Here is a 22,434-nt window from a genome sequence, read left to right on the forward strand (position 1 = left end):
GCTCAAAGGTGTTAGGTCATTTGCTCAAGATTTCCCAGTCAGGAAACGGCAAAGCCCAGAGTTGAAACTCAGGATTGGCAGACTTCAAAGCATTTAACCTAAGGTACCCAACCCGTTGCTTGCTCTCATTTGGAGATTTATCTCCTTCCCTCTTTAGGTCAAATATTAGAAATCGTACTAGATCAGCCAGAAACAGAACTCTGAGTGGGTTTCCAGGGCCTGGAGACTCAAACAACTGTCCCAGTCCCAACTTCTCCTGAAGTTGGCTCTGAACATCTTGCTTTGATTTTGCAACTCCAGAAAAGTGTGCAAATACACACACACACACACTCCCTAGCACAGTCCAGTGGAGGCCTCACTGGTGGCACTAATGATTAGATGACAATTGTTGGAATAAAGGGGGCAACAATTTGGTGACTCTTGGCCTCTGGGGGCAGGAGACCTGGGTTCACCTAATCAGCATTCGAAGCCCTCTGCAGTAATCTTGTCAAGCAGGGCCTGTCCACGCCATCACGGCAGGATCGACTGATTCTCCTGGACAGTTCAGAGCTTCTGTGTCTTGCTCCAACTAGTTGTTTGTGTGCTTGCTTGTTTGATTCTTTGCTCTTTCATTATGTCTGAATCTGGTTGAGGAGATGCAGCTGTGTCTAACCTCACAAACACACACAGTGGGATTTCTCCCCAGACTAGGCCTGCATTGCTGAGAAATGTTTTCTTTTAAAGGTAATAGAATAAAATAGTTCCTTTTCTTTCCAGACCAGATAAAATACTAGAGAGTGTTTTTTGTTTCATTTGTTTGTTTTACTTAAATTTTTTTTAAGAGAACCTTTGCACATGTGTGTGTGTAAGAGAGAGAGAGAGAGAGAGAGAGAGAGAGAGAGAGAGAGAGAGAGAGAGAGACTGAGAATCGAACCCAGGGGTGCTCTACCACTGAGCTACATCCCCAGCCTTTTTATTTTGAGCCCGGGTCTTGCTAAATTGCCCAGGCTGCCGTCCTCCTGCCTGGGCCTCCCAATTTGCTGGACGTACAGGAATGAGCCACTGTGTCCAACAGTGTCGCTCCTTTTCAGCTGGTGAGGCATTATGAATACACATTTAATGTGAGCCTCCTGCTCCCCCTGAACACGCACACGCAGAGACCTACACATACACACACACATGAACACACCATTTGTTCGACTGTTCAAAGCAAAGTCTCCCCTCCTGCCCACCCTACTGCTATCCAATCTCTGAAAGAACCTCAGGGAAGAATACCTCTTTACCTAATGTGAAGAGGAATCGAAATTATTTTGACACATTTGAGTGGCCTGAAGGCAGATTCACCGTGATTGGCCTGGCTGGAGACCTGCCCCCGCGGACCCCTGTGATGGCCTTTAGGATGACTGAGCCCTGCTCTCTGCAATTCTTTTCTTATTCGCTTTGCATCCCTTCTCTCACATCAGGACATTTCTCTTTTACCAGCCATATCGCTTATTTTCTTTCTTAAACCTCCCTCTCCTGGGATTGGAGAGAAACACAGAGAAGAATCCAGAAAGGGTCACAGACAAACTCTGCCACGGGGAGAGTGGCAGTGTCCATGACACTCAGGCCCACTGAAGTGGCTCCCACCCACAGTGTGCAACAGAAGTTCCAGGCAGAACGAAAAGGTGACTTACAGTGGATTTTGAAGTCCTTGTACTGTCTGTCCTCGATCGCTACCACGTACAAAGCTGCCCGGTCTGGAAACATAAGCCCTCCAGGTTTCTGTTGATGAATGGTGGGGAAATGGGTCTCGTAATCTATTCACCTGACAAAGACATCACATTTTGAACTGCACATAGAGTCACCAGACAAGCATCCCCTCGCCAGCATTTCTCATTCAAGGGACTGTCGCCTCGTCCAGGGTCAGGGCTGGGACAGCCATGCTCAGTGTTTATTTTGGAGCAAGGAGAAGTCGGGGGACAAATGCACAGTCGAGGGCACTTCAAAGCCAAGGTAAGCAACACGTCTGCTCGCTGGCAGTTCTGTGAGTCCCAAGGGCTACAGGACAGACTTTACTCTTGAGGGCAGCAAATGGGCGTCTACTATTGAAAGGCCCCTGTTAGTCCTCAATCGTGCATTCTGACGGTTGCCTGTGGAACCAGGGTGAGCCTCCCATCCCTTAAAGCAGATATGCTTTACAGAGAGCGGCCTGGGAGAGCTCTCTCTAAAGTCCTCGTGTTCTCCCTAGGCTGTAGGCCACGGGGACAGCAGCGAGACAGCCAGCAGAACAATGCGGGGACAGCCTGTGAGACACTTACCAGCCACTTGTCCCTGGCAAAGATCACCGTGTTGAGCATTGACTCATAGAATAGACAATAGCCCATCCACTCGCTGATGATGATGTCCACCTTCTCCACGGGCAGCTCCACCTCTTCCACTTTACCCTTAAATATGGTGATGACTGGAAAATAAAAACCCCAAGGCCACGCTTTGTGGGGACCCCACCAAGGAACCATGAGCTGCTCACTTCAGAGCACATCTCCAATTCTACCTTTAGGAAGTGACGTGCCTCGCTCCCGGCCAAGCTGATCTGTACTAAGATCATTGAACGCTGCTTGCACATTTGCCCACTAAAAGGCTTTAAGCAGTTACGAGGGCTGGCATGCCTCGCCATCAGCTAGCTCTCCCGGCAACCCCATGATGTAAGCACGTCATTATTCTTCTCATTTTTACAACAAAGGAAACGGAACATTGCAGGTCAAACGGTGGCAGCAGAAACAGAGCCCAGGTCTGATATGGGGGGACAGTAATCCTCCCATCAGCATCCCCGTCCAGGGCCAGGTGACCATGACGTTCAAATGCAAAGAAACAAGGGGTGCCTCCTCCATGCCCCTGTATCTATTCAGTCAGCACCCAACACCCACCCCTGGGTGCCCTTGGTGTCTGAGAGGGAGGCAAATTGGTGTTTTGACAAGATCTGGATTCCACAGTCACAGAAACCTGGGGGTGAGTGCTGGGTCTTCTAATGGTTCGCTGACTGGCTTTACCCGTGTTATTTGACCTAACTTAATGCCAATTCCCCAGAGAACCATGGGGGAAAGTAAGGTCTACATAGAGGGACGTCGTACTGATTAAAGAAATGACACATGGGAAGTCCAGGCCCACTGTTGAGGTCAGCAGAAGGTAGAAATGACCTGACAGCTTCCTTCTTGTTGATGGATGGATGGAGCAGGGACGGTAATAAGCCCTGTTCCAGGTGGCCTCTGCTTATGAGTCAGCTCCAAAACCCCAGGTCCCACTGTGATTGGTGAAACTTCTTAGTTGGATTTTTGATCAGCTGACACAGACATATACATGATTTTGGAGTCTCCTCTCTCTCTCTCTCTCTCTCTCTCTCTCTCTCTCTCTCTCTTTTATTTGTGGCGGAAAAGATCAGAGCAAAATCTACCTTGGATGCTGCTACTGAATTGACAGAGTCATGTCCTGGTTGGCTACTTCCTTCTGAAATTCTCGCTCAGCACCCACCTCCCCATCGCCCCAAAGGCCACGTTGGGCCTGAGCTCTGAGGACAGGAACCCATGGTGGCCTGTACCAAATCAACCACAGCTGTCATCAGTCTGAGTTTCATGAAAATTAATTTGGACACAAGGCTGTCCCTGGGCAAAGGTCACAGAATCCAGTGGCTTAACTTGGTGTCCTCACTGGGGACAACACAGATGATGACGGAGGGCCCATTAGCCACCTCTAGTGCTGGTTCACTCTGTGCCTTCTGGTGTTTGATCCGGGGTCATCAGGAAGACCCTCCTCTACAAGGAGCCAGAGACTGTACATGAGCGCTGGCCCTGACCCAGGCCTCTGTGACCTTTCTGGTTACTACTCCTGAGTCCCTGCCAAAATTCTCCTTCTCCAGGGCCCTGAGACCCCAGGGCAGGGGCTCAACCAAGAGCAGGGCCCAAGATACACCAAGAGAATTCACCAGGGCACAAAATCAAGGATTTTTGCAAATGCAAACGGTGCCTAATTTGTTTCTTAGTCTTACACGCCTGACCTACCTGCCTAATTACTGGCTTGCAAAGTCTGGCTTCTCTAAGTTTTTGGTAAACAGTTTTACAGTGTTTTAATGGCCATTCTCCTTCTCCTCCTTCTTCTCACGACTCCTGAAGGCTCTTCCCTGATGTCCACAGGTGTCTAGGCTGCTGTGGGTCAAGCCCTCCTCCTGTGTTATATCATGGCCTCCCTATGACCAGGGACATGTCTCTTCTGTCCTCTGGAGTCCCATGGGCCTCCAACTGGGGTGTTTAACACAAGGCTCCACCCATGACGATTCAGTGGACTGGGCTCCGTTAGGAGTTGTGGGAAACAAATGGACAAGCGCTTATAGGCTAGTTCAGCAAAGAGGCGTATGTGGAATATTCTTGGGTGCTTCCCCTGCCCCCAGCGAGTGAATACTGCCCATATCCTCTGTGCTAGCCCTCGAATCCATCAGCTGCTATATCCTGATCAGTATAGCTCATGACAGATAAATAGATAAGATGGCTTGATAGGCAGACAGGTGCTTTGCAACAGGAAGAAGAAACACCTCCCTTGGGTTCAGATGTGGACTGGAACACAGACTCTACTCCTACCCTTGTCCAGGTGCTTTTGTGCAGTGCTCAACCCGCACCATTTTATGCTGTCATCTTGAAGGCCACAATTTATGCTCTTGTTTCAACTGACAATGAATCCTGTGGAATCACCGCCTCTCCTTTGGGACCTCAGTCTCCTCAGTAGTAAAAAGAAAAGAGGGGAAACAAAGGAAGTAAGTTGTATCAGAAATCCTTTGCAGTTCCAAAACACTATGGTCCTTCAAATACGTACTGAGCACTCACACTCTGTAAGGCACTCTGTGAGGCCCTGACCCAGGCCTCTGTGACCTTTCTGGTTACTACTCATGAGTCCTGGTAAGGGCAGCTGGCATTTATATAAAGTGCCACCTACAATATCCAGTTTAGTTCTCGGTTGCAACAGTTCTTGAGCTTGATTTTTTTTCTCAGAGGCCACATAGTTCCTATGGACACAAACACAACTGCCAAGATGAATCATGGATATTTATGAGGACTGTAGTCATCGCTGTAACCACTTCAATCTCCAAATTCAATTTCCCATCTGCAAAATGATACCTCTTGTGGTGGAATTTGGGCCAATCTGTTAGGGGCTCTGGACCAACATATGGCATGAGGCTGGCTTGAAGAATTCTGTGGGGACTCACAGCTCGGTTTCCCCTTCTCCACATCACGGTTTTTCAAGGGGGTCTAAGGTTCTGGGTAGCTTCAGGCTGCAGACACCCTGGCCCAATCTGGACCCCACATCACTAAAACTGCACCAGCTCAAGGTGGCATTGAGGACACTAATGGGGCTGCATTCTTATTCCATAAGGATGGTAGAACGTTTGTTCAACTACCTGTGACAGGATCCTGGCTCGTCAACTTCAGGATGATTAATCATAACTAAATGCACAACAGGGAGTGATCGACTCTAAACTGGGAAGTTTCCCCTGTAGCAAATTAGACATCCAGAAATGTTATATTAGTGTTCTTTTTCTTTCAATTTGAGCAGTTATTTCAGAAATGTAATCATTCTGATTAAAGGTAATTTTTATTGCCTTTAATATTAAAAAAATATATTAAAAATATTTTAAAAGATATTGAAAAATTAGAGCCAGGCGCAGTAGCACATGTGTATAATCCCAGTGGCTTGGGAGGCTGAGGCAGGAGGATTGTGAGTTCAAAGCCAGCCTCAACAAAAGCAAGGCACTAAGCATTCAGTGTGACTCTGTCTCTAAATAAAATACAAAATAGGGCTGAGGATGTGGCTCAGTGGTCGAATACCCCTGAGTTTAATGCCTGGTACCAAAAAAAAAAAAAAAATTAAAAATTTAAAAACCTCCTCATTGGGCCAGCACAACATTTGAGCCTCCATTGCATCCACCAAAATCAGATGACCCTGTGGAGTCTGAAGTTAGTGATGTTCCCGTTTTAAATTCCTCACATCTGGGAGCAAATACTGTCCCACAGAAAAGTGGGCATTAGGGTCATGTGCCTGAGGACAAGAAGGACACTATGAGCCAGTGACACCGACAATGCCACTCTACTGCAGCAAGGCCCCTGGCCATTCCCTCTCCACTCCCTCAGAACTTCACTTGCTTGTCTATTTGGGGGACACCCATGCTGACTGCCATGCACCTTCTGAGGGCCTGACTCGCCTCCAGCCTAGAAGCTCCAGCTCCCGCTGTCTATTCTAGGTTCCTATTTCCAGGATCTAACAAAGCACTTGACTCCCCGCAAGCATTCAAAACTCGCTACTGCATGAATAGATGAATGAATGAGCAATTTCAGAGAGAGAGAGAGAGAGAGAGAGAGAGAGAGAGAGTGCATGCATTGGGTTAAGAAACAAAAGATCTTCCAACTCATCCTAATTATGAAAAGCAACATGCAGAGTGATTTCACATATATTATCTCAATCATCCTCCCAGGGACTTGCATGGTTCTTTTTACTCATCCCTTTGCCTGATGAGAGAAGTGGAGTTCATCAGAGTCAAACTTTGGACCCAAACCCAAGCCGGCTGTGTGGTCTTGTGCAAGGCACGCAGCCCCGCTGAGGTCCCTTCCCTTTGCCTGGTGGGTGGATGCAATCATGTCTGACCTGTCTGCTACCTGGGATTGCTTAGAGAATAATGAAGAGATCATCCTCAAGCTTGGGAAGTTGAGAGAAAAGAAATCAGAGAAGGGAAAGGACTCGACAGTCCTGCTCCTGAACGCTGGTCAGGTTGGTTGACAGGTGGAGGAGAGAGAAGCATCACCAGCAGCCAGGGCGGGGACAGAACCCATCAATCTTCCCTGGCCTCAGCGCCTGCCCCAGCTTCCTGCCCTTGTTTTCTACAAGGCCCAGAAATGTGCATAAACCTGTCTCAAGGAGGTCGGAACCAGCCCAATCTGGAGCCTGTGGTGACAGGAGAAGAACATCAGTATCTTTATCTTCTACATCTAGTAGGACTTGGCGTGTGTCCTGCAGCAAACAGACCCCATCACTAGAGTGGCATGGGTGGCCCCGGGTGCCATGTACCTTCCATAGAATACGTACCACTCTATGGTACCCAGATTCCTACTCATCCAAGAGCATAAAGCTTGAGGTCCCCAGTGCATGATCTGCCTCCTTCTGTGTGCCAGCCTGCTCTGGCTCCCCGGAGAGAAGCTGAAGTCCTACTGGCTTCAGTCAGAGGCTTTTTCTGGCCAGAAGCCCCACCTGGCATCTCTCCTCCCTAAGCAGTGAATGTAAGCCATACTAGAACTCTTCCCCATCCCCAAACACCATCTACCACTTAAAACCCCTGGCCTGGCCCAGCCTGCCAGAGGAGAGCAGAGGCCTGGCTGGTGGGGTCAGGGAGGGGTCCTGGGAGGATGGAGTGAATCAGTTGGTGTGTAAAAGACCACCAAGCTTCCCCTGGATTCATGTACTCAAAAACTCACTCCCCATCTCACTTTCACTCACTGGCTGTAGCGGAGGTTTACTAGGGGACGGACAGAATTGTGCCCCATCTTAGGGAATTGACGAAGATGCTCTTCCACAGCTGTGGGTTCAGCCTCTGCGGATGCAACCAAAATGAAATCAAAAATATTTTTTAAAAGTTGTTTCTTTACCGAACACAGACTTCCTCTTCTTGTCACCGTTGCCTAAGCAATATAGTCGAACAACTATTTGCATTGTATTCAGAGCGATGAATAAGGCAGAGATAACTTCAAGTACCCAGGAGGATGGGCCTGGGCGATGTGCTACTGTGCCATTTGAGACGAGAAACTCGAGCATCCTCAGATTCTGGTGCCAGCAGGGCATGGTGACACATGCTTTTAATTCCAGCAACTCAGGAGGCTGAGGCAGGGGGGTGTCACAAGTTCCAAGCCAGCCTCAGCAATTTAGCAAGGTCCTAAGCAACTTAGCAAGACCCTGTCTCTAAATAAAATATATAAAGGATGTGGTCCAGTGATGGAACACTCCTCTTCAGGAGGTTCTGAAACCCATTCCCGACTGACACAAGAGATGACTATACAGTTGTCCCTGTGTGTGAAACACTGTTCCCCCCCCCTCTTATCATGGACCTCTTCATCTTTCAGGTCTCTGCTTCAGCACCCTCTTCTCTGAAAATTGTCCCCTTCTTACCAGTGCTGTCCTGGACGATGCTCACCTTCAGCCCCAGAAGGAAGTAAGGGAGGGAGCAGAGTGGCCGGCAGCCCCGAATCAGAGCGCCTGCTGACCCCCGTCATGCAAAGACTTTCAGGCTAAGGACACCCCACCTGCGGCGTCACTCGGGCAGGACTGAGAAGAGGGGCATGCATAGAACTGACTCTTAAAGAAAGCAGTCCCCTGGTTCTCTCCATCACCACAGCGTGTTTCTAAGAACTTTCCCATTCTGTAATCACGTGGTTATTTTGTCTGCTCACTCGCCTTCACGGCTATCTTCTCTGTGACATTGGAAGCTTGGTGACAGCAAAAATTTTACTGTCCTTGTCACACTCCCTGGTGCCTGGCTCAGGGTCTGGCATGAGGGACAATAAAACCTAAAGGGATGAATCAGTGAAACTCCCTCTGAGGTTATTAACTGGTTATTTCACCAGCGGTTAGGAAAAGATGTACCAATGGCCTATAGGCACTAGTACAAGTTCATTAAAAACACTTGTAGGTGATTACTCTCGTTTCTTCTTTTGATAGGGTCATTAGTCAAGTTAATAAATGAAATGATAACAGCAACAGTAGCTAACCGTGCATTGGCTACTTGCTGCCCACCAGACGCTACTGTGGTGTGCCGCAGGGTCTCAGCAACTGGCTCTCAAGAGGATGAAAGCCTAATTTGTAGAATCTTCTGATTTCTTGGTAGCAAAGAATACTTAGAAATATTTACATTTCCACCATGATCAATTTCAAGCCCTTAAACTTCACCCATTCCACAAATTTACTGAAAATTGAGCAGTCAGATGCCCTAGATCGCCACACTTTTACTGAAGCAAATATATAATAATTCTCACGGCAACCCTGTGAAATAGGAATCACAATTATTCCCATTTCACAGATGAGGAAACCAAGGCAGAAAATCACAAGCTGAGTGTTCAGGAAGTCCTGTTCTAGGGCCAGTGCTTACACCAGGTGGAGACGGGAGCAGGACTTTGACGAGGCCTCTCCTCCACTGCATCCCACTGGAGAAGGTGGCAGATTGTCAGGGGGCTTCACATCTGGCTTCATGACTGCATTCCAAGGAGCTGGTGAAGAGCAGAATGTCAACAAGCCCACAGGAGCCCCCACACTCGCCACGGGGCATCCACAAATGGGTCGGTTTGAGGAGGGAGGGGTGTGGGAGTCTTAGTAGTTTGTAACAAGGGACCAACTGTCTCAGTGTGAAATTTAGTATGAGTAAGAAACTCGACTCCCAGTTTGGATGCAAAACACGCAGCATCCAGAGGTAGGCTGGTTGATGGAGCCCAGCAGTAGTGTGGGAACCGGCCACAGGCTGTAGCTGGTCCCCAGCTAGAACAGGGTGGCACAGTGTTTTCCACACTGGAGCTGCGCTGTCAGAGGTACAGTGTGTGGCTCCCCCAGGCCCCTGGCTGAGCACCACCCTCAGAGGGTAGGGGGGGGGGCGCAGAAGCACACCTGGCCCGAGGAGAAGGGAGTCCAATCAAACCTCCCAAGCAAAGAGGGGCAGGAAGTGGGCTTGTAGCCTGCGTCTGTGGGAGAAGGGAGGCTCCCTGCTCTGTGTGGCCCCAAAGGAAAGAAATAGAACATTGGCAAGGTTACCAGGAAGCAAAGTCCACCTCCGTGGAAAAAAAGTGCTTTCTGACAACCCCACCTCCCCAGATGGCTGGTAGTGGGATCCCCATCAGGAGGATCAAGAGGGTCATCCCAGAATGGCACACCTGCGTGGCATGGAAGAAAACTGTAGGGAGACAGAATCGGGCATCATCTAGGTAAGGTTCGCAGTGCGTGGCCAAGAATTATCAAGGTGGAGAGCATCAGGCCTGTACATGAAATAATGTACAGCTGCTTTATTGAGCACCTATTATGGGGGAGGGCTTGCATTAAGCACTTTGCCTATATTATCTATAACTCCCAGTAACCCAGCAAGCTGTGCAATGGTGTATCTCCTCTCTGGGGAGCAAACAAAGGCTCTTTAAAGGCTTCAGAGGCCCCTATCTCCATTGTCACTGGGCTGCATCCTGCTACCCTCTGATCTCTTCCACCCATGACACTTATGCTTAGAACATGCACAAAGGGAAGAGAAAGGAGGGGTATTTTGTTTTCCTTTAGATTTCTGAGAAGCAAATGGGTAGAGTGTTTGCATGTGGAATTATGAAAATCCTCTCAATCTGCACTCCCGTGTCAACGCTCACAAGCGACCCAGGATTCCCAAGCACCTGGGCAGTACAGTGGCTTCCTCGTCACAGAGGAAATGATGGTTTTCAGATGCTCCAGGCAAAGAGGAGTCAGGGACGTGTGTGAGGGCCACGTGGGGAGTGAGGGGCATGAAGGCTGCGTGTCTGCTGCAGGTGGCTTCCTGTAGGTGTGTCTCCATGTGAATCAATCAGTCCCAAGTTACTGCGTGTGGAGGACAGGGAGAGAGACGGAGGCGGGTATTTTGTGTCCCATGTTGTTATTTACGTCTCCACCCCCACACTCCCGAGATCGGCACAATTGGCCATGGCGACATTTCAAAGCATTTCCATGGAAGCATCCGGGCACTTGAACTGTCCTCTTTGAGTCCCCATGCCAAGGCTGTGAGCTCATGCAGCTGACCGGGCCCCGGGTGGCTCTGTCAACTTCCCCTACCTGTTGCAACCTCTAAGAAATAGACAATTTGGCATTACGGAGTCCCCTTTGCCAGGAGTCCCCTCCTTGGGACAGTGTGTGTGAGGAGGAGGAACAGGGACGAAGCATGGGGAGGCTCTTCTCTTAGAAGAAAACTGTAGGGTTTAGCCTTCTTGGGTCTTTGCCTCAGTGGCACAGAATCAAGTCTGAGCTACCAAATCATAGCATGAAACAATTCCACCCTAGAGATCCTCAGTGGAGCACAAGGGCTGGATGTCCAGGCTGCCTTGGGAAAGGTGAAGCTTGCGTGGGGAGAGGGTGGCCCAGCTGGGCACATCAGAGCCCAAGAGGGTGGAGAAGGAGCCCTGGTCTGGTGCAGAAGAGTGGAGGCCCAAGGCCAAGAGGCCTCTGTGCAGGAGGAGGCCCACTTGAGAAGGCTTCCCAGGGAACTGGCAGGAGGTGGCGGCAGCTACAGGGAGATTGGTCATACCCGGCAGGGACTGGTTGGATAAGTGAGCATGCAAATAATGGGAGGCTGGGAAAAACTAGAGTAATCCTGTGGCCCTGGGTGAAAAGTGGAGGTGTCCCTGGAGCGCAGGCTTGACAATAGATACAGACAAATAAGCGTTGTATAGAGGTGCACACACTCCCTGGCTTTCCGCGGTCAACCAGCCTAGGAACATCAGGACCCTAAAGCCCATGACAACCTGAATGAGCCTGGACCATCTGCTGCCAGAGAGTGAGAAAACTTGCAAAAGGGGAATGAAGTGCATGGAAAAGACAGAAGCCAGATTGAAGGGTGCCCAGGGACCCAACTGGGAGCAGCCCGAGTATCCAAGTAAGTAGTGATAACAAGCACAACCCATTAAATTAAACTAGGAGTCCATGGGGAGAGGAATTAATACATAATGAAAAAAAAAGGTAGCTGGATAGCTGGATGGGCGGAGGTACAGTGCACACGTACACAAGGTGGATATTTGGCCAGGTGCGGGGGCACACGCCTGTACTCCCAGAGGCTCAGGAGGCTGAGGCAGGAGGATCATGAGTTCAAAGCCAGCCTCAGCAACAGTGAGGTGTTTAGCAACTCAGTGAGACCCTGTCTCTAAATAGAATACAAAATAGGTCTGGAGATGTGGCTCAGTGGTCGAGTGCCCCTAGGAGTGACCCTGAGTTCAATCCCCAGTACCAATAAATTAATAAATAGAGAAGTAAGTAAATAAATAAATAAAAGATGAATATTTGATGAGGAATGACATTGTTCCTAGCTGGGATCTGTGATGTCCCCCAAAATCCCATGGGTTGAAGGCTTGGTCCCAGCTGCTGGTGCTATTGAGAGGTGGTAGAAAACTTAGGAGGAGGGGCCTGCTTGGAAAAAATAGGTCCTGTGGGTGTGTCTCTGAAGGGTAGGTCTTGTTCTGGTTCCTTCCTCTCTTTCTGCTTCCTGGCCCTCAGCAGGTTCGCAGCGTTGGCCGACCACACTCCCCGCCATGACCTACCTCACCACTAGGGCCAAAACAATGGAGTTCAGTGACCATGGGCTGAAATCTCTGAAACTGTGAAGCAAAATAGATCTTTGCTCCTTTTGAGTTGCTTATGTCAGGTATTTTGTCACAGTGACGTAAAGCTGACTAGCACAGAGATGTTAATATGATTTCAAAGTAACTTCCCCAGGAAATCTTACTAATCACAAAGGGGAACAGGGCAACTCTGCCACAGAGAAGCCTGATAGACATGGCTGTTACCAAGTGGTCAAAGCAGGAGAAGCTAAAGTGTCATGTAACGAGAACGCGGCATCTTGTCTGGGATGCATCTGCCGGAGATGCATCACCTGAACCCCTTCATGGGGACAGGCCACTCTCGATCCTGCCCAGAGTCCTGTAACTTCTGCTGGGTTCTTTTCCTCTGAACTTGGTGCTTTGGTCTGAGTGTGTCCCTGGAAAGTTCATGTGTTGGAACCTTAATTCCTCTGTGTGGCAGTGTTGAGAGGTGGGGCCTAGAGGAGGTGTCTGGGGTCATGGCCCTGGAGTCCCAGTGAATGGATTCATGTCTTTTTGAGGGAGGGGTTAGTTAGTACCAGAGCAGGTTGTTGTGACCCTTGGCTTTCTCTTGTTTTCTCTCTCATCATGTGACCTTGCTTCTATACACACCTGCTTTCTCTTCCACTTTCCACAATGAGCTGAAGAACCAAGAAGCCCACACCCATACAAATGCCCAATCTTGAACTTCCTGGCCTCCAGAATTGTGAATCAAAGTCAACCTTTTTCCTTTGTAAATTACCAGTCTTAGGTATTGTATTGTAAGCAATAGAAAACAGACTAAGGCACTTGGTCAGCCTGGTGCCTTCCTGTTAGTCAAATTTGAGTTTAAATGTGATCCCGTCAGAAAGCATCTAACCTAAAGTAACCACCGGGTCCCTTTCTATCCTATCACTACTTCAGTGCACAGAGGAGCACTTATCACCCTCTGGTATTTTTCTTGGCTGATTTGTTTAGCATCTGTGATTCCACGTTCCACTGGAACACAGAATTCATGAGGTAGTTTTATTCCCTACTCTGTCCACAGAGCCTGGCTCACAGGGATACACACAGAAGTTGGTTGAATGAACCATACTACCGTCCCTTCAAGGGGTCTAGGCAAGTGGGTTAAACAGCAAACAAGTGGTAGGGCTGAGGCCACATGGAAATAGGTCAGTCCATAACTGTGTGTGGAGGCAAGAGAACCACTGGACCTGGCATCTCTGGTCAGACCCATAGGGACATCTGGGCAGCAGATACCCCACAGGGGAGCAGGAGGTTTGGTGCCCAGCAGGGAGCCTGGCCATGGAGCTGGGCTGCCTCAGCACAGAGGGGGAAGGCAGGCTTTTTAGGGACTCCCATTCCAGCCTCTTCCCCAGGCCTACAGACCGGCCCTCAACCTTGCCCTCGCTCAGGAGTGTCCTTCCCTCCCAGCCTCATCCTCTCCACCTCTGGACTCCACGTGGGCTCTTTCTTGTGCACATGTCCCTCCCAGGCCTGCTGCTCCCAGCGGATTTGGGCCCACTGACCAGAAATGGCAGATCCTGCTCAGGGAGGTCCTCGGACCAGGGCCCCGACAGGTCTAAGATGGGCACCAAGACAGGAGCCGGGAATGTCGCAGTCCATGGGCGAGGAGCAAGAGGAGGAAGGGGAGGGAGGGGACGCACTTTTCTTTATACTCAGACTCCAGCTTGCAGAAGCTCCCAGGAGCAGCATGGTGCCTGGGCAGTCCACTGGCCACAGGGGTCTGCCAGGATGGCCGGGGGCAGGTGATGGGCAGAGGTAGGCCCGGGGATGGTGAGGACAGGAGGAGGGAGAGGGAAGAGCTCTGCCCTTCTGCAGAGCTCAGCAAGGTGCCTCCAGGTCGGTGAAGCAGAGGCAGGATGGTCAGGGATTCAGTCAGGGGTGGGGCCTGCTGAGAGCTGACCCTCGGCTGGCATGGTAAGGTGAAAACCTGAGACCCCGGGGTGGCCGTCCTGTTCTCAGGGGCCTCAGTGAGGGTCTCCACCACCCCAGGCCAGGAGCTCTGGACTGTCCCCTAGGATGTCAGTCTGTGACCCCCAAATAAGAAAGCGCAAGCCCCCTCCCCGCCCCATCCATGGGAAAAGACTCGGAGGCGGCCTTACTGTTGTCCAGGTGGTTGGCCTTAATGATCTTCTCCGAGTAGTCAGAAATACTGGAGCACTCGATCTAGACAGGGCACAGAACAAAGGAGCAGCACGTCAAGAAGAGTCACAGCATGTTTGCTGCAGCCTGGATCTGGGAAGCCCCCAAACCCCCTGTGTGAAAGGCTTTCCCCAGCCTGTGGCACTATTGGGAGGGGGTGTCACCTACAGGAGGCGGGGCCTAGTGGGAGGAAGTTAGGTGACTGAGTCCGTGGTCTGAAAGGGGATACTGGGACCCCAACCCTTTTTTCTCTTTCTCTCCTTGGTTCTCAGTTTCCACGAGGGGAACAGCTTTGCTCTACCGCATACTCCAACCACAATGCTCTCCCTCACCACAGGCCCAAAGCAATGGAGCCAGACAGCCAGAGGCTGAAATATCTGAAACCATAAGTCAATAAACCTTTCCTCCTTAACAGTTGTTTATGTCAGGTATTTTGTCACAGTGACAGAAAACGGACTCATACAACATCCAATACCAGCTTAATGAATGGAGAAGTTTCAGATCTAGAGAGGTGTGGTGACTTGCCCATAGCTGCACAATAAATAATGGCAGAATAAATTAGGGACAGAATTTGTGCCCTCTCAAGTCCAGTGTCCTTCCACTAATTTGGATTGTTTTCATCAGGTTCTAACACCTGGCTGCAGCCCATGATGAAGGACCTGATGTTTGTTCTGGAGCTTTAAGAAGAACTGGTGATCCTCACCTCCTGGCTAGAGGAGAATGGGAAGAGGTAACACAGCCACTGACCTCCCAGGGAGGTGTTGGCCAGAGTTGCCACAAACCTTACTCTACATTCCCCACATTAAACCCTCCCAAGGTGAACCATGTACACTTCTGACCATGTGGGAAATGCCAGGTCAGGACTTTAGGACTGGTCTTAAGATGCTCCCCTACCTCACTACACACGTTCGCTTCATCCCTTGCTATAGTTGGGATAGTTACTAAAAGACTTTTTTGCCTGTCTGTGGAAGGTCGTAGAACCTTTAGGAGGTGGGGCCTAGTGGGAGGAAGTGAGGTCAATGGGGACATGCCCTTGAAGGAGATATTAGAACCCAGGTCTTTGTTCATTTCACTCCTGACCATGAGGTAAGGCCTTTCTCTTGCCATATGATGTGCTGCCTCATCACAATTCCAAAAGCCATGGAACCAACTAACAATGGGCTGAAACCTAAAAACCTGTAAACCAAAACAAACCTTTCCTCTTTTTAAGTTGATTATCAGGAGTATTTTGTGACAGTAATGAAAGCTGATTCATGCAACCCTTCTGCAGACTCCACTTTTGAAAGGATTTATTTCTTTTAATCTGGAAGTCCTTTCTAGGATCCCTAAGCCTCCTAAGTGAAGGGCCAACATATTTGAGAGATGAATGGGTCATGAGCTCACAGCAGGACCTTGTGGGAATAGTTGGAGATCAAGCCCCAGGCCTAGGATGTGCTATCAGAGATTTCTGGGAAACAGATGGGCCTCTGTCAAGCGCTGCCCCTACCTCCCTAGCTGGCTCTCCCACAGGGCTAGCCTGTGCCCAGGTCCTGGGCTTGACAATAAATAATTGTCACCTTCACACTGAGGCCCCATCTCAGACTGTCCTAGGGCCTCACGAAGGGACCATTCCCTTCAGAAGTCATTGCAGAGGGCCACTGAGGGAGTTTCTGACAATCAGTGTCTGCCTTTGGGGCTGGAAATGGGTCTGGTCACTGTTAGAGGAACAGCTGAGCAGGCAGACCTTGGCCCAAGCTCAGGGACTTCCAGGAGGCCCTCCTCTCTCCTGGGCTGCCCGGCTCTTGGCCCTCGGGTCTCACGCTCTTCAGAACCATGCCTCTGTCCTTCTCTTCTCCCCCTTGCCACCATCCCACCATCCCCATGAGGTTCCTGAGGTGAACGGTGAACACACAGGCTCCTGGCCAAGGAGCTGGTCTCCCATCGGGCCTCCACCTCCTTCTACCTGGGCCTCTCGGGCCTCGAGAAAAGGTGCAGCCCGCCTCAGGTGGTCCTGTGAGGACAAGGCGGGTTCAAGTGTGAAACTCCAGCACCAGCTGCCCACGGCTTCCCGGACACACCAGGCCACTCTGTCCCCGTCCCTGTCATCTTCCTGCACCTCTTAATGGCCCTGCCTTCCCATCCTTCTCTCACACTTTCTCCTTCTTTTTCTTCCTTCTTATTCTCTGATCCTGCTGTTTCTCTGGCTCCTGGCGTCTCTCTGGTCCCCTCTGCTCTTCATTTCCCTCCCTCTCTCTCTGCCTCTGTCTCCACTTCCTGTGGCTCACAGTGGTCTCTCCTCCCTTCTCCCTGTTCCACCCTGGCCACCATCTCCCTCCCTGGGGAGGAGCCGGGGCGGAGAAGGGAGCCTGGGAGGGAAGAGCCTGTGAAATGAGCCATCCGGAAAGAAGCCCAGCCTGGTGGGCGGTGGCGGGCTGCCTAGGAGAGCCGCTGAGGCTGTGCCAAGTCCCCACAGCTGGGCGCTCTGGACAGCTCCTTGGCTGGAGCCCCGTGACTCAGGAGCCAGGGACAGCACTGTCCCGTCCCCGACCTAGGCCTGGGCCCTGGGAAAGAAAGCAGGCAGGGGTCACCAGATGACCCCAAGGGCACCTCCAAGGCACGTGACCTTTCTGCAGGTTGAATCTGTGCCCTGCTGGGGGCCTCTGTCCTGGTGAGGGGACCTAGAGAGGGAAGCCTGATGGGGAGGGGCCACAGCTGTGATGATGACAGTGACGATGACAATGATGACTATGATGATGACAACGATGACGACAGGTGACAATGTGCCTCCTGGGCATCACATGGGCACCTCCCCTCAGCACAGGCCTCCGCTGAACTTTCACGCTGTTCCTGGTCAAGGCTGCATCCGAGGTACCTGAGGAAAGCCTGGGCTTTCGGAAGACTCTACAGCCGCTGTCCCAGGGGCATGAGAGAGGAAGGAGCACTGTCCTGTTGGAGGCTCAGGGGCCAGCCTCGGGGACCAGGGTGCCCAAGGGGACTTGGGGGCTCTGACCTGAGGGCAGGCTCCAGTGGCCCAGCACAGCTGGAAGGACGCTCCTGCACACTGTTCCAGGCCCCAGGGCCTTGCCACGTGCCCACTGGAGCCCACTGGGGGTCGGCCTCTGTATTCCATCAAGGCCGGCAGCTCAGAGCTCTTCCCAGTTCTTTCCAGCTCCGACTCTCCCTGCCCTTCCCTGTCCTGGCTTCGTGGCCAGAGGCCTGCAGCGCCAACGCAGATTTAAAGGGACCAACTTGCTCCTTAAAGATAGAGAAAGGAGATTGCCTGCCCTCTGCTAGGGCCCCTATCCCCCAGCCATGACAGCAAGCCCTGAGCTCTGGCCACCTGCCCGGCACCCTCTGAGCACTGCCTCATCTGAGGCTCACCCCAGCCTCTGGGCCAGGTTCTGCCGACCTGCCATTCTATAGATGAAGACAGAGACGCAAAACGTCCAGGTCACACACGCGATGGGTGGAAGTGCAGAGGGTCAGACCAGAGCTCATGTCTAATCAGCCAGGGCAGAACTTGGTTCTGGAAGTTAAGGGTGACCTCAGGAAGGCCCCAAAATCAGGAGAGCCAAGAGGCAAGAGGTCGGGGCCATGCCTGGTGACAGGGAGCCTGGTTTTCTCTACTCCTCCCGAGCAAGCGTGTCCCTCCAGGAGGGAAGCCGAAGCGGTGGGGAGGGCAGGGCGCGCTCACCCCGAACACCTTCCTGGCCCCGGCCTTGGCGGCGAACATGGAGAGGATCCCAGTCCCACTGCCCACGTCCAGCACCACCTTGTCCTTGAACACGTGCTTGTTGTGGTACATGGAGTTCCGGTAAGTGAGCGTCCGCACCTCGTCCTTCAGCATCTCCTGTGGTGGAAGGAGAGGGAAGGCAAGGTCAAGGCAGTTGAGATACCAGGGGGACAGCAGGGCCAGGCACCCCTGGACCACCCCAGAAAATGCTTCCAGAACCTCAGTATCACGGGGCACAGCCACAGAAAACTAGGGTGGGGCAGCTGGGCCAGAGACTCCCTGCATTGTCCCAAACCACCCAGAAAAATAACTTGGTGCCCTCAGAAGAGAAGCTCAGGTCCGAGCTTTAGAAAGTTCTATTTTACGAAAGAACACAGGGAGCAATTAATTCCAACTCAGTGTGAGAGATTTAAATTAGATCTGAAGCAGAATTTTCTGCTATAGCCAAAGAATTGTCATTGAACAGGTTTAAAAAAAATATTTTAAAATTATACATGGACAGGGTATCTTTATTTTGTTTATTTATTTCTATGTGATGCTGAGGATCGAACCCAGTGCCTCACATGTGCGAGGCAAGGGCTCTGCCACTGAGCCCCAGCCCCAGCTCCTGAACAGGTTATTAAAGACGGGTTTTTTATGTGTGTATACTTCCATTTCATTGGCTTGTTTGTTTTTGAGAATGGAAGACGTGCTTGTCTCTCCAGAAGTAGGTGCTTGGTAAAAACTGGAACCTGATAAACTGTGAAAACTGTCTGTTGCCCAGTGAGAACAAGATGGATCTGTGTAGGGGTCAGGCAGGGACCTCTGGCCGTTCAAATTACCGGCAGATGCTTTCGGCTAACTCATCACCAACAGTGTTGGGTTATTTCCCCCCACACACACACAGAAATCAACATTATTGATACAATTTGGATACAATAAAAAGCTCAGATTTTAAGAGTGGCCACGCATCACTTCATGCGTGAACATCACACAAGCTTGGACGTCACTAGGCTGGGATCTCATGGCCACAGCCCTCCGTGGGGTCCCGGGTGCCTGCCACACCCTAGTGTGGCACCTGACTGAAGTGGCCAGTGTGAGGATTTTGACACGTACCCATTGGCACCGTGGCCATAGGCAAGATCCGCAATATTTCCTTTACCCTGGAAGGTGCCTTGCTCCCTGAGTCCACGCGGCCTGAGTCCACACGACCCATATTCTGATTTCTGTCCCCAAGCTTCTTCCTGCCTGTTCCAGACCTTCGTGCAGATCAAACGGGCTGGCATGCGCCTTTTTGTGTCTGGCTTCTTTGCTCCATGTAAAGCTTCGAGATTCACTCGTTCTCATGGCTTGGCGTATCCAGGTTTGTTTTCTGCTGCAGTTTTTGTTGTTGACTGGCACGTCATGGCACCAGCACCACCAATGTTTTTGTCTGCTCCCTCGTTCATGCGTGTCTGGATCGTTTCCAGGGTTGTTTGTTTGTTAATTATAAATAAAGCTGCCATAAACATCCTTGTGTAAGGATCTTGGAGGATGCACATTCCTATTTACTTTGGGTAAATACCTAGAGCTGAATTTTCTGCATCTTAAGGTGGGTGCACGTTTAATTTCATAAGAAATTGCCAAATCTTTTCCCAAAAGAGTCGTACCATTTTATGCCACCATCAGCAACGTCTGAGAGTCCAAGTTGTTTCTCATCTAGCCACTGAACAGGTGTCTCACTGTAGTTTTGACTGCGATTCCTCGATGGCTATTTGTTTTGTAGGTTATGTGCTGGGTGGCTATTTGTTTTAGTGAAGAAAGACCCAACCAAAACAACTGTAGAGAAGGAAAAGTTTATTTGGAGGCTTACAGTTTCAGAAGTCTCTCAATCCAGAGACAGTGGCTCCATTCCTCAGAGCCCCAGGTGAGGCAGGAACAGCATGGGGAAGAGTGTGGCAGAGGGAAGCAGCTCACATGATGATCAGAGAGCAGAGAGACTCCACTCTATAAATATACACCCCATAGCCACAGCCCAATTCCCACCTCCTCCAGCCACCACTCAGCCAATCCCACTGAGGACTAATACACTGATGAGGTTAAGTTAGTCATTTCTCCTCCAAACTTTCTTGTATTGTCTCACCCTTGACTTTTTGGGGAACACCACATCTAAGCCACAGCACTTCATATTTACCTTTTGTGTGTGTGTGTGTGTGTGTGACATGCCAATTCAAGCCCTTTGACATTTTTTTCCCTTGCACTGTTTGTTTGACTTGTTTTTACTGAATTATAGGAGTGGACATATTCTAGAAATAAGTTATTTTCTAAATGTGTCCTTTTTACTCATACATGACAGTAGAGTGTATTTTGACATACTATGACATACATGGAGTATAATCTCCCATTCTTGTGGTTTTTGTGATGTGGAGTTTCACTGGTTGGGTATTCACACATGAACAGAGGAAAGTTACGTTAGATTCATTCCACTGTCTTTCCTATTCTCCTCTCCCTTCCCTTCCACGCCTTCCCCTTTGTCTAATCCAATGAACTTCTCTTCTTCCCTCCTCACTCCTCATTGTGTGTTAGCATCCATTAGAGTGAACATTCAGCCTTTGATTTTTAGGGATTGGCTTATTTCACTTAGCATGATATTCTCTAGTTCCAACCATTTACTGGCAAATGCCATGATTTCATTCTTTATAGTTGAGTAATATTCCATTGTGGATATATATACCATATTTTGTTTATCCATTCATCTGTTGAAGAGCAGTTAGGTTGGTTCCATAGCTTAGCTATTGTGAATTGAGTGCTATAAACATTGATTTGGCTGTATCACTATGGTACGATGATTTTAAATCCTTTGGGTATATGCTGAGGAGTTGGGTAACTAGGTCAAATGGTGGGTCCATTCCAAGTTTTCTGAGGAGTGTCCATACTGCTTTCAAGAGTGTTGCACCAATTTGCAGTCCCACCAGCAGTGTATGAGTGTGCCTTTTCCTCCACATCCTACCCAACACTTATTATTGCTTGTATTCTTGATAATTGCCATTCTGACCGGAGTGAGATGGAATCTCAGTGTGGTTTCAATTTGCATTTCTCTCTTTTCAGGAGAGGTTGAACTTTTTTTCATATATTAATAGAAACAAGTTCTTTTTGCCAGCTATATAAAATATTTTGAATATCTTCTCCCAATCTGTGGTTGGCTTTTCTCTTCTCAACAATATCTGTTGAGCAGTCTTAAATGTTGATAAAAGCTGATTTCTCAGGCTTTTTCTTTCTTTCATTATCAGTGCTTTTTCTTTCCTATTGAATTTATCCCAAGGTCACAAAGATAGACTATATTTTCTTCCAGAAGTTTTGTGGTTACATTCAGGTCTTTGATTCATGTCAGGTTTACTTCTGTTAGTGGGTAAGGTGGGATGTGAGCCCATGTTTTATCTTATAAATAAATGTTCCAAGCGCCACCGACTGCATAGGCTATCATGCCCCCACACCTCGAATGACCTTGCCACTTCTCTCTTTGTTGGTACGTGGTGCTGAGGATCGAACCTGGGCTGCATGCATGCCAGGCGAGTGCGCTACCGCTTGAGCCACATCCCCAGCCCTTTTGCCACCTCTCTCAAGATCAACTGCCTTTACACAGCTGGCTTTCAGATATTTAATCCACTCCACTGATACACCAATTCCACACCAACTTGACAAGTTGATATTAATTTTGAAATAAAGTAGTGGAAGTCTTCCAATTTAGCTCTTATTTTACAAGATCATTTTGTTTTTTCTAGGTCTTTTGCATTTCTGTATGAATTTTAGAATCTGCTTATTAATTCATGCAGAGCCATCGCCTGGGGTTGATTGAGTTACAGTGACTCTGTAGGTAAATCTGGGGAGAATTGTTATCTTAGCACAACTGAGTTATAAAGCCAAGAGCATGACACAGTTCTCCATTCATTTAGGTCTTCTTTAATTTCTCTCTAAAATGATTTATAGATTTCAGTGCAGAGACCTTGCATTTATTTCCTCCATTCAATTGATTCTTAACTATTTGATAGTCATGCCTAAGGCCTCTCAAAAGTACCCGATTCCAGGGACTACTGTATATGTGACGTTGTATCTCGCAGCCTCACCCACACCAGGTGGTAGGATTTTTATTTGTTTTCTAGATTTCTTTATTTTTTTTATGTAGAAAATTTTTGTTGCTTATAAATAAAACTACTTTTCCTCCTATCTGTTTGCCCTTTGTTTTTTGTTCTTTCCTCTTACCTTATTATTGCACTCACAAGAAAACACTGACCA

At 49.5% G+C, this 22,434-nt stretch overlaps 1 protein-coding gene across 1 annotated transcript in view; it reads right to left on the minus strand.

Moving 5' to 3' along the window:
- Nucleotides 1-22,434, minus strand: part of Prmt8 (protein arginine methyltransferase 8) — an 86,959-nt gene that overhangs the window by 22,740 nt on the left and 41,785 nt on the right. The window contains exons 3-6 of the mRNA XM_078015389.1: nucleotides 18,145-18,300; nucleotides 14,432-14,495; nucleotides 2,280-2,422; nucleotides 1,656-1,743 (exon numbers count right to left, since the gene is read on the minus strand). Coding sequence (XP_077871515.1) covers nucleotides 1,656-1,743; nucleotides 2,280-2,422; nucleotides 14,432-14,495; nucleotides 18,145-18,300 — 451 coding nt within the window. The remainder of the gene's footprint in view (nucleotides 1-1,655; nucleotides 1,744-2,279; nucleotides 2,423-14,431; nucleotides 14,496-18,144; nucleotides 18,301-22,434) is intronic.

This window comes from Ictidomys tridecemlineatus, chromosome 6 (assembly GCF_052094955.1).
Source record: "Ictidomys tridecemlineatus isolate mIctTri1 chromosome 6, mIctTri1.hap1, whole genome shotgun sequence".
In the NCBI taxonomy this organism is placed as follows: Eukaryota; Metazoa; Chordata; class Mammalia; order Rodentia; family Sciuridae; genus Ictidomys; species Ictidomys tridecemlineatus.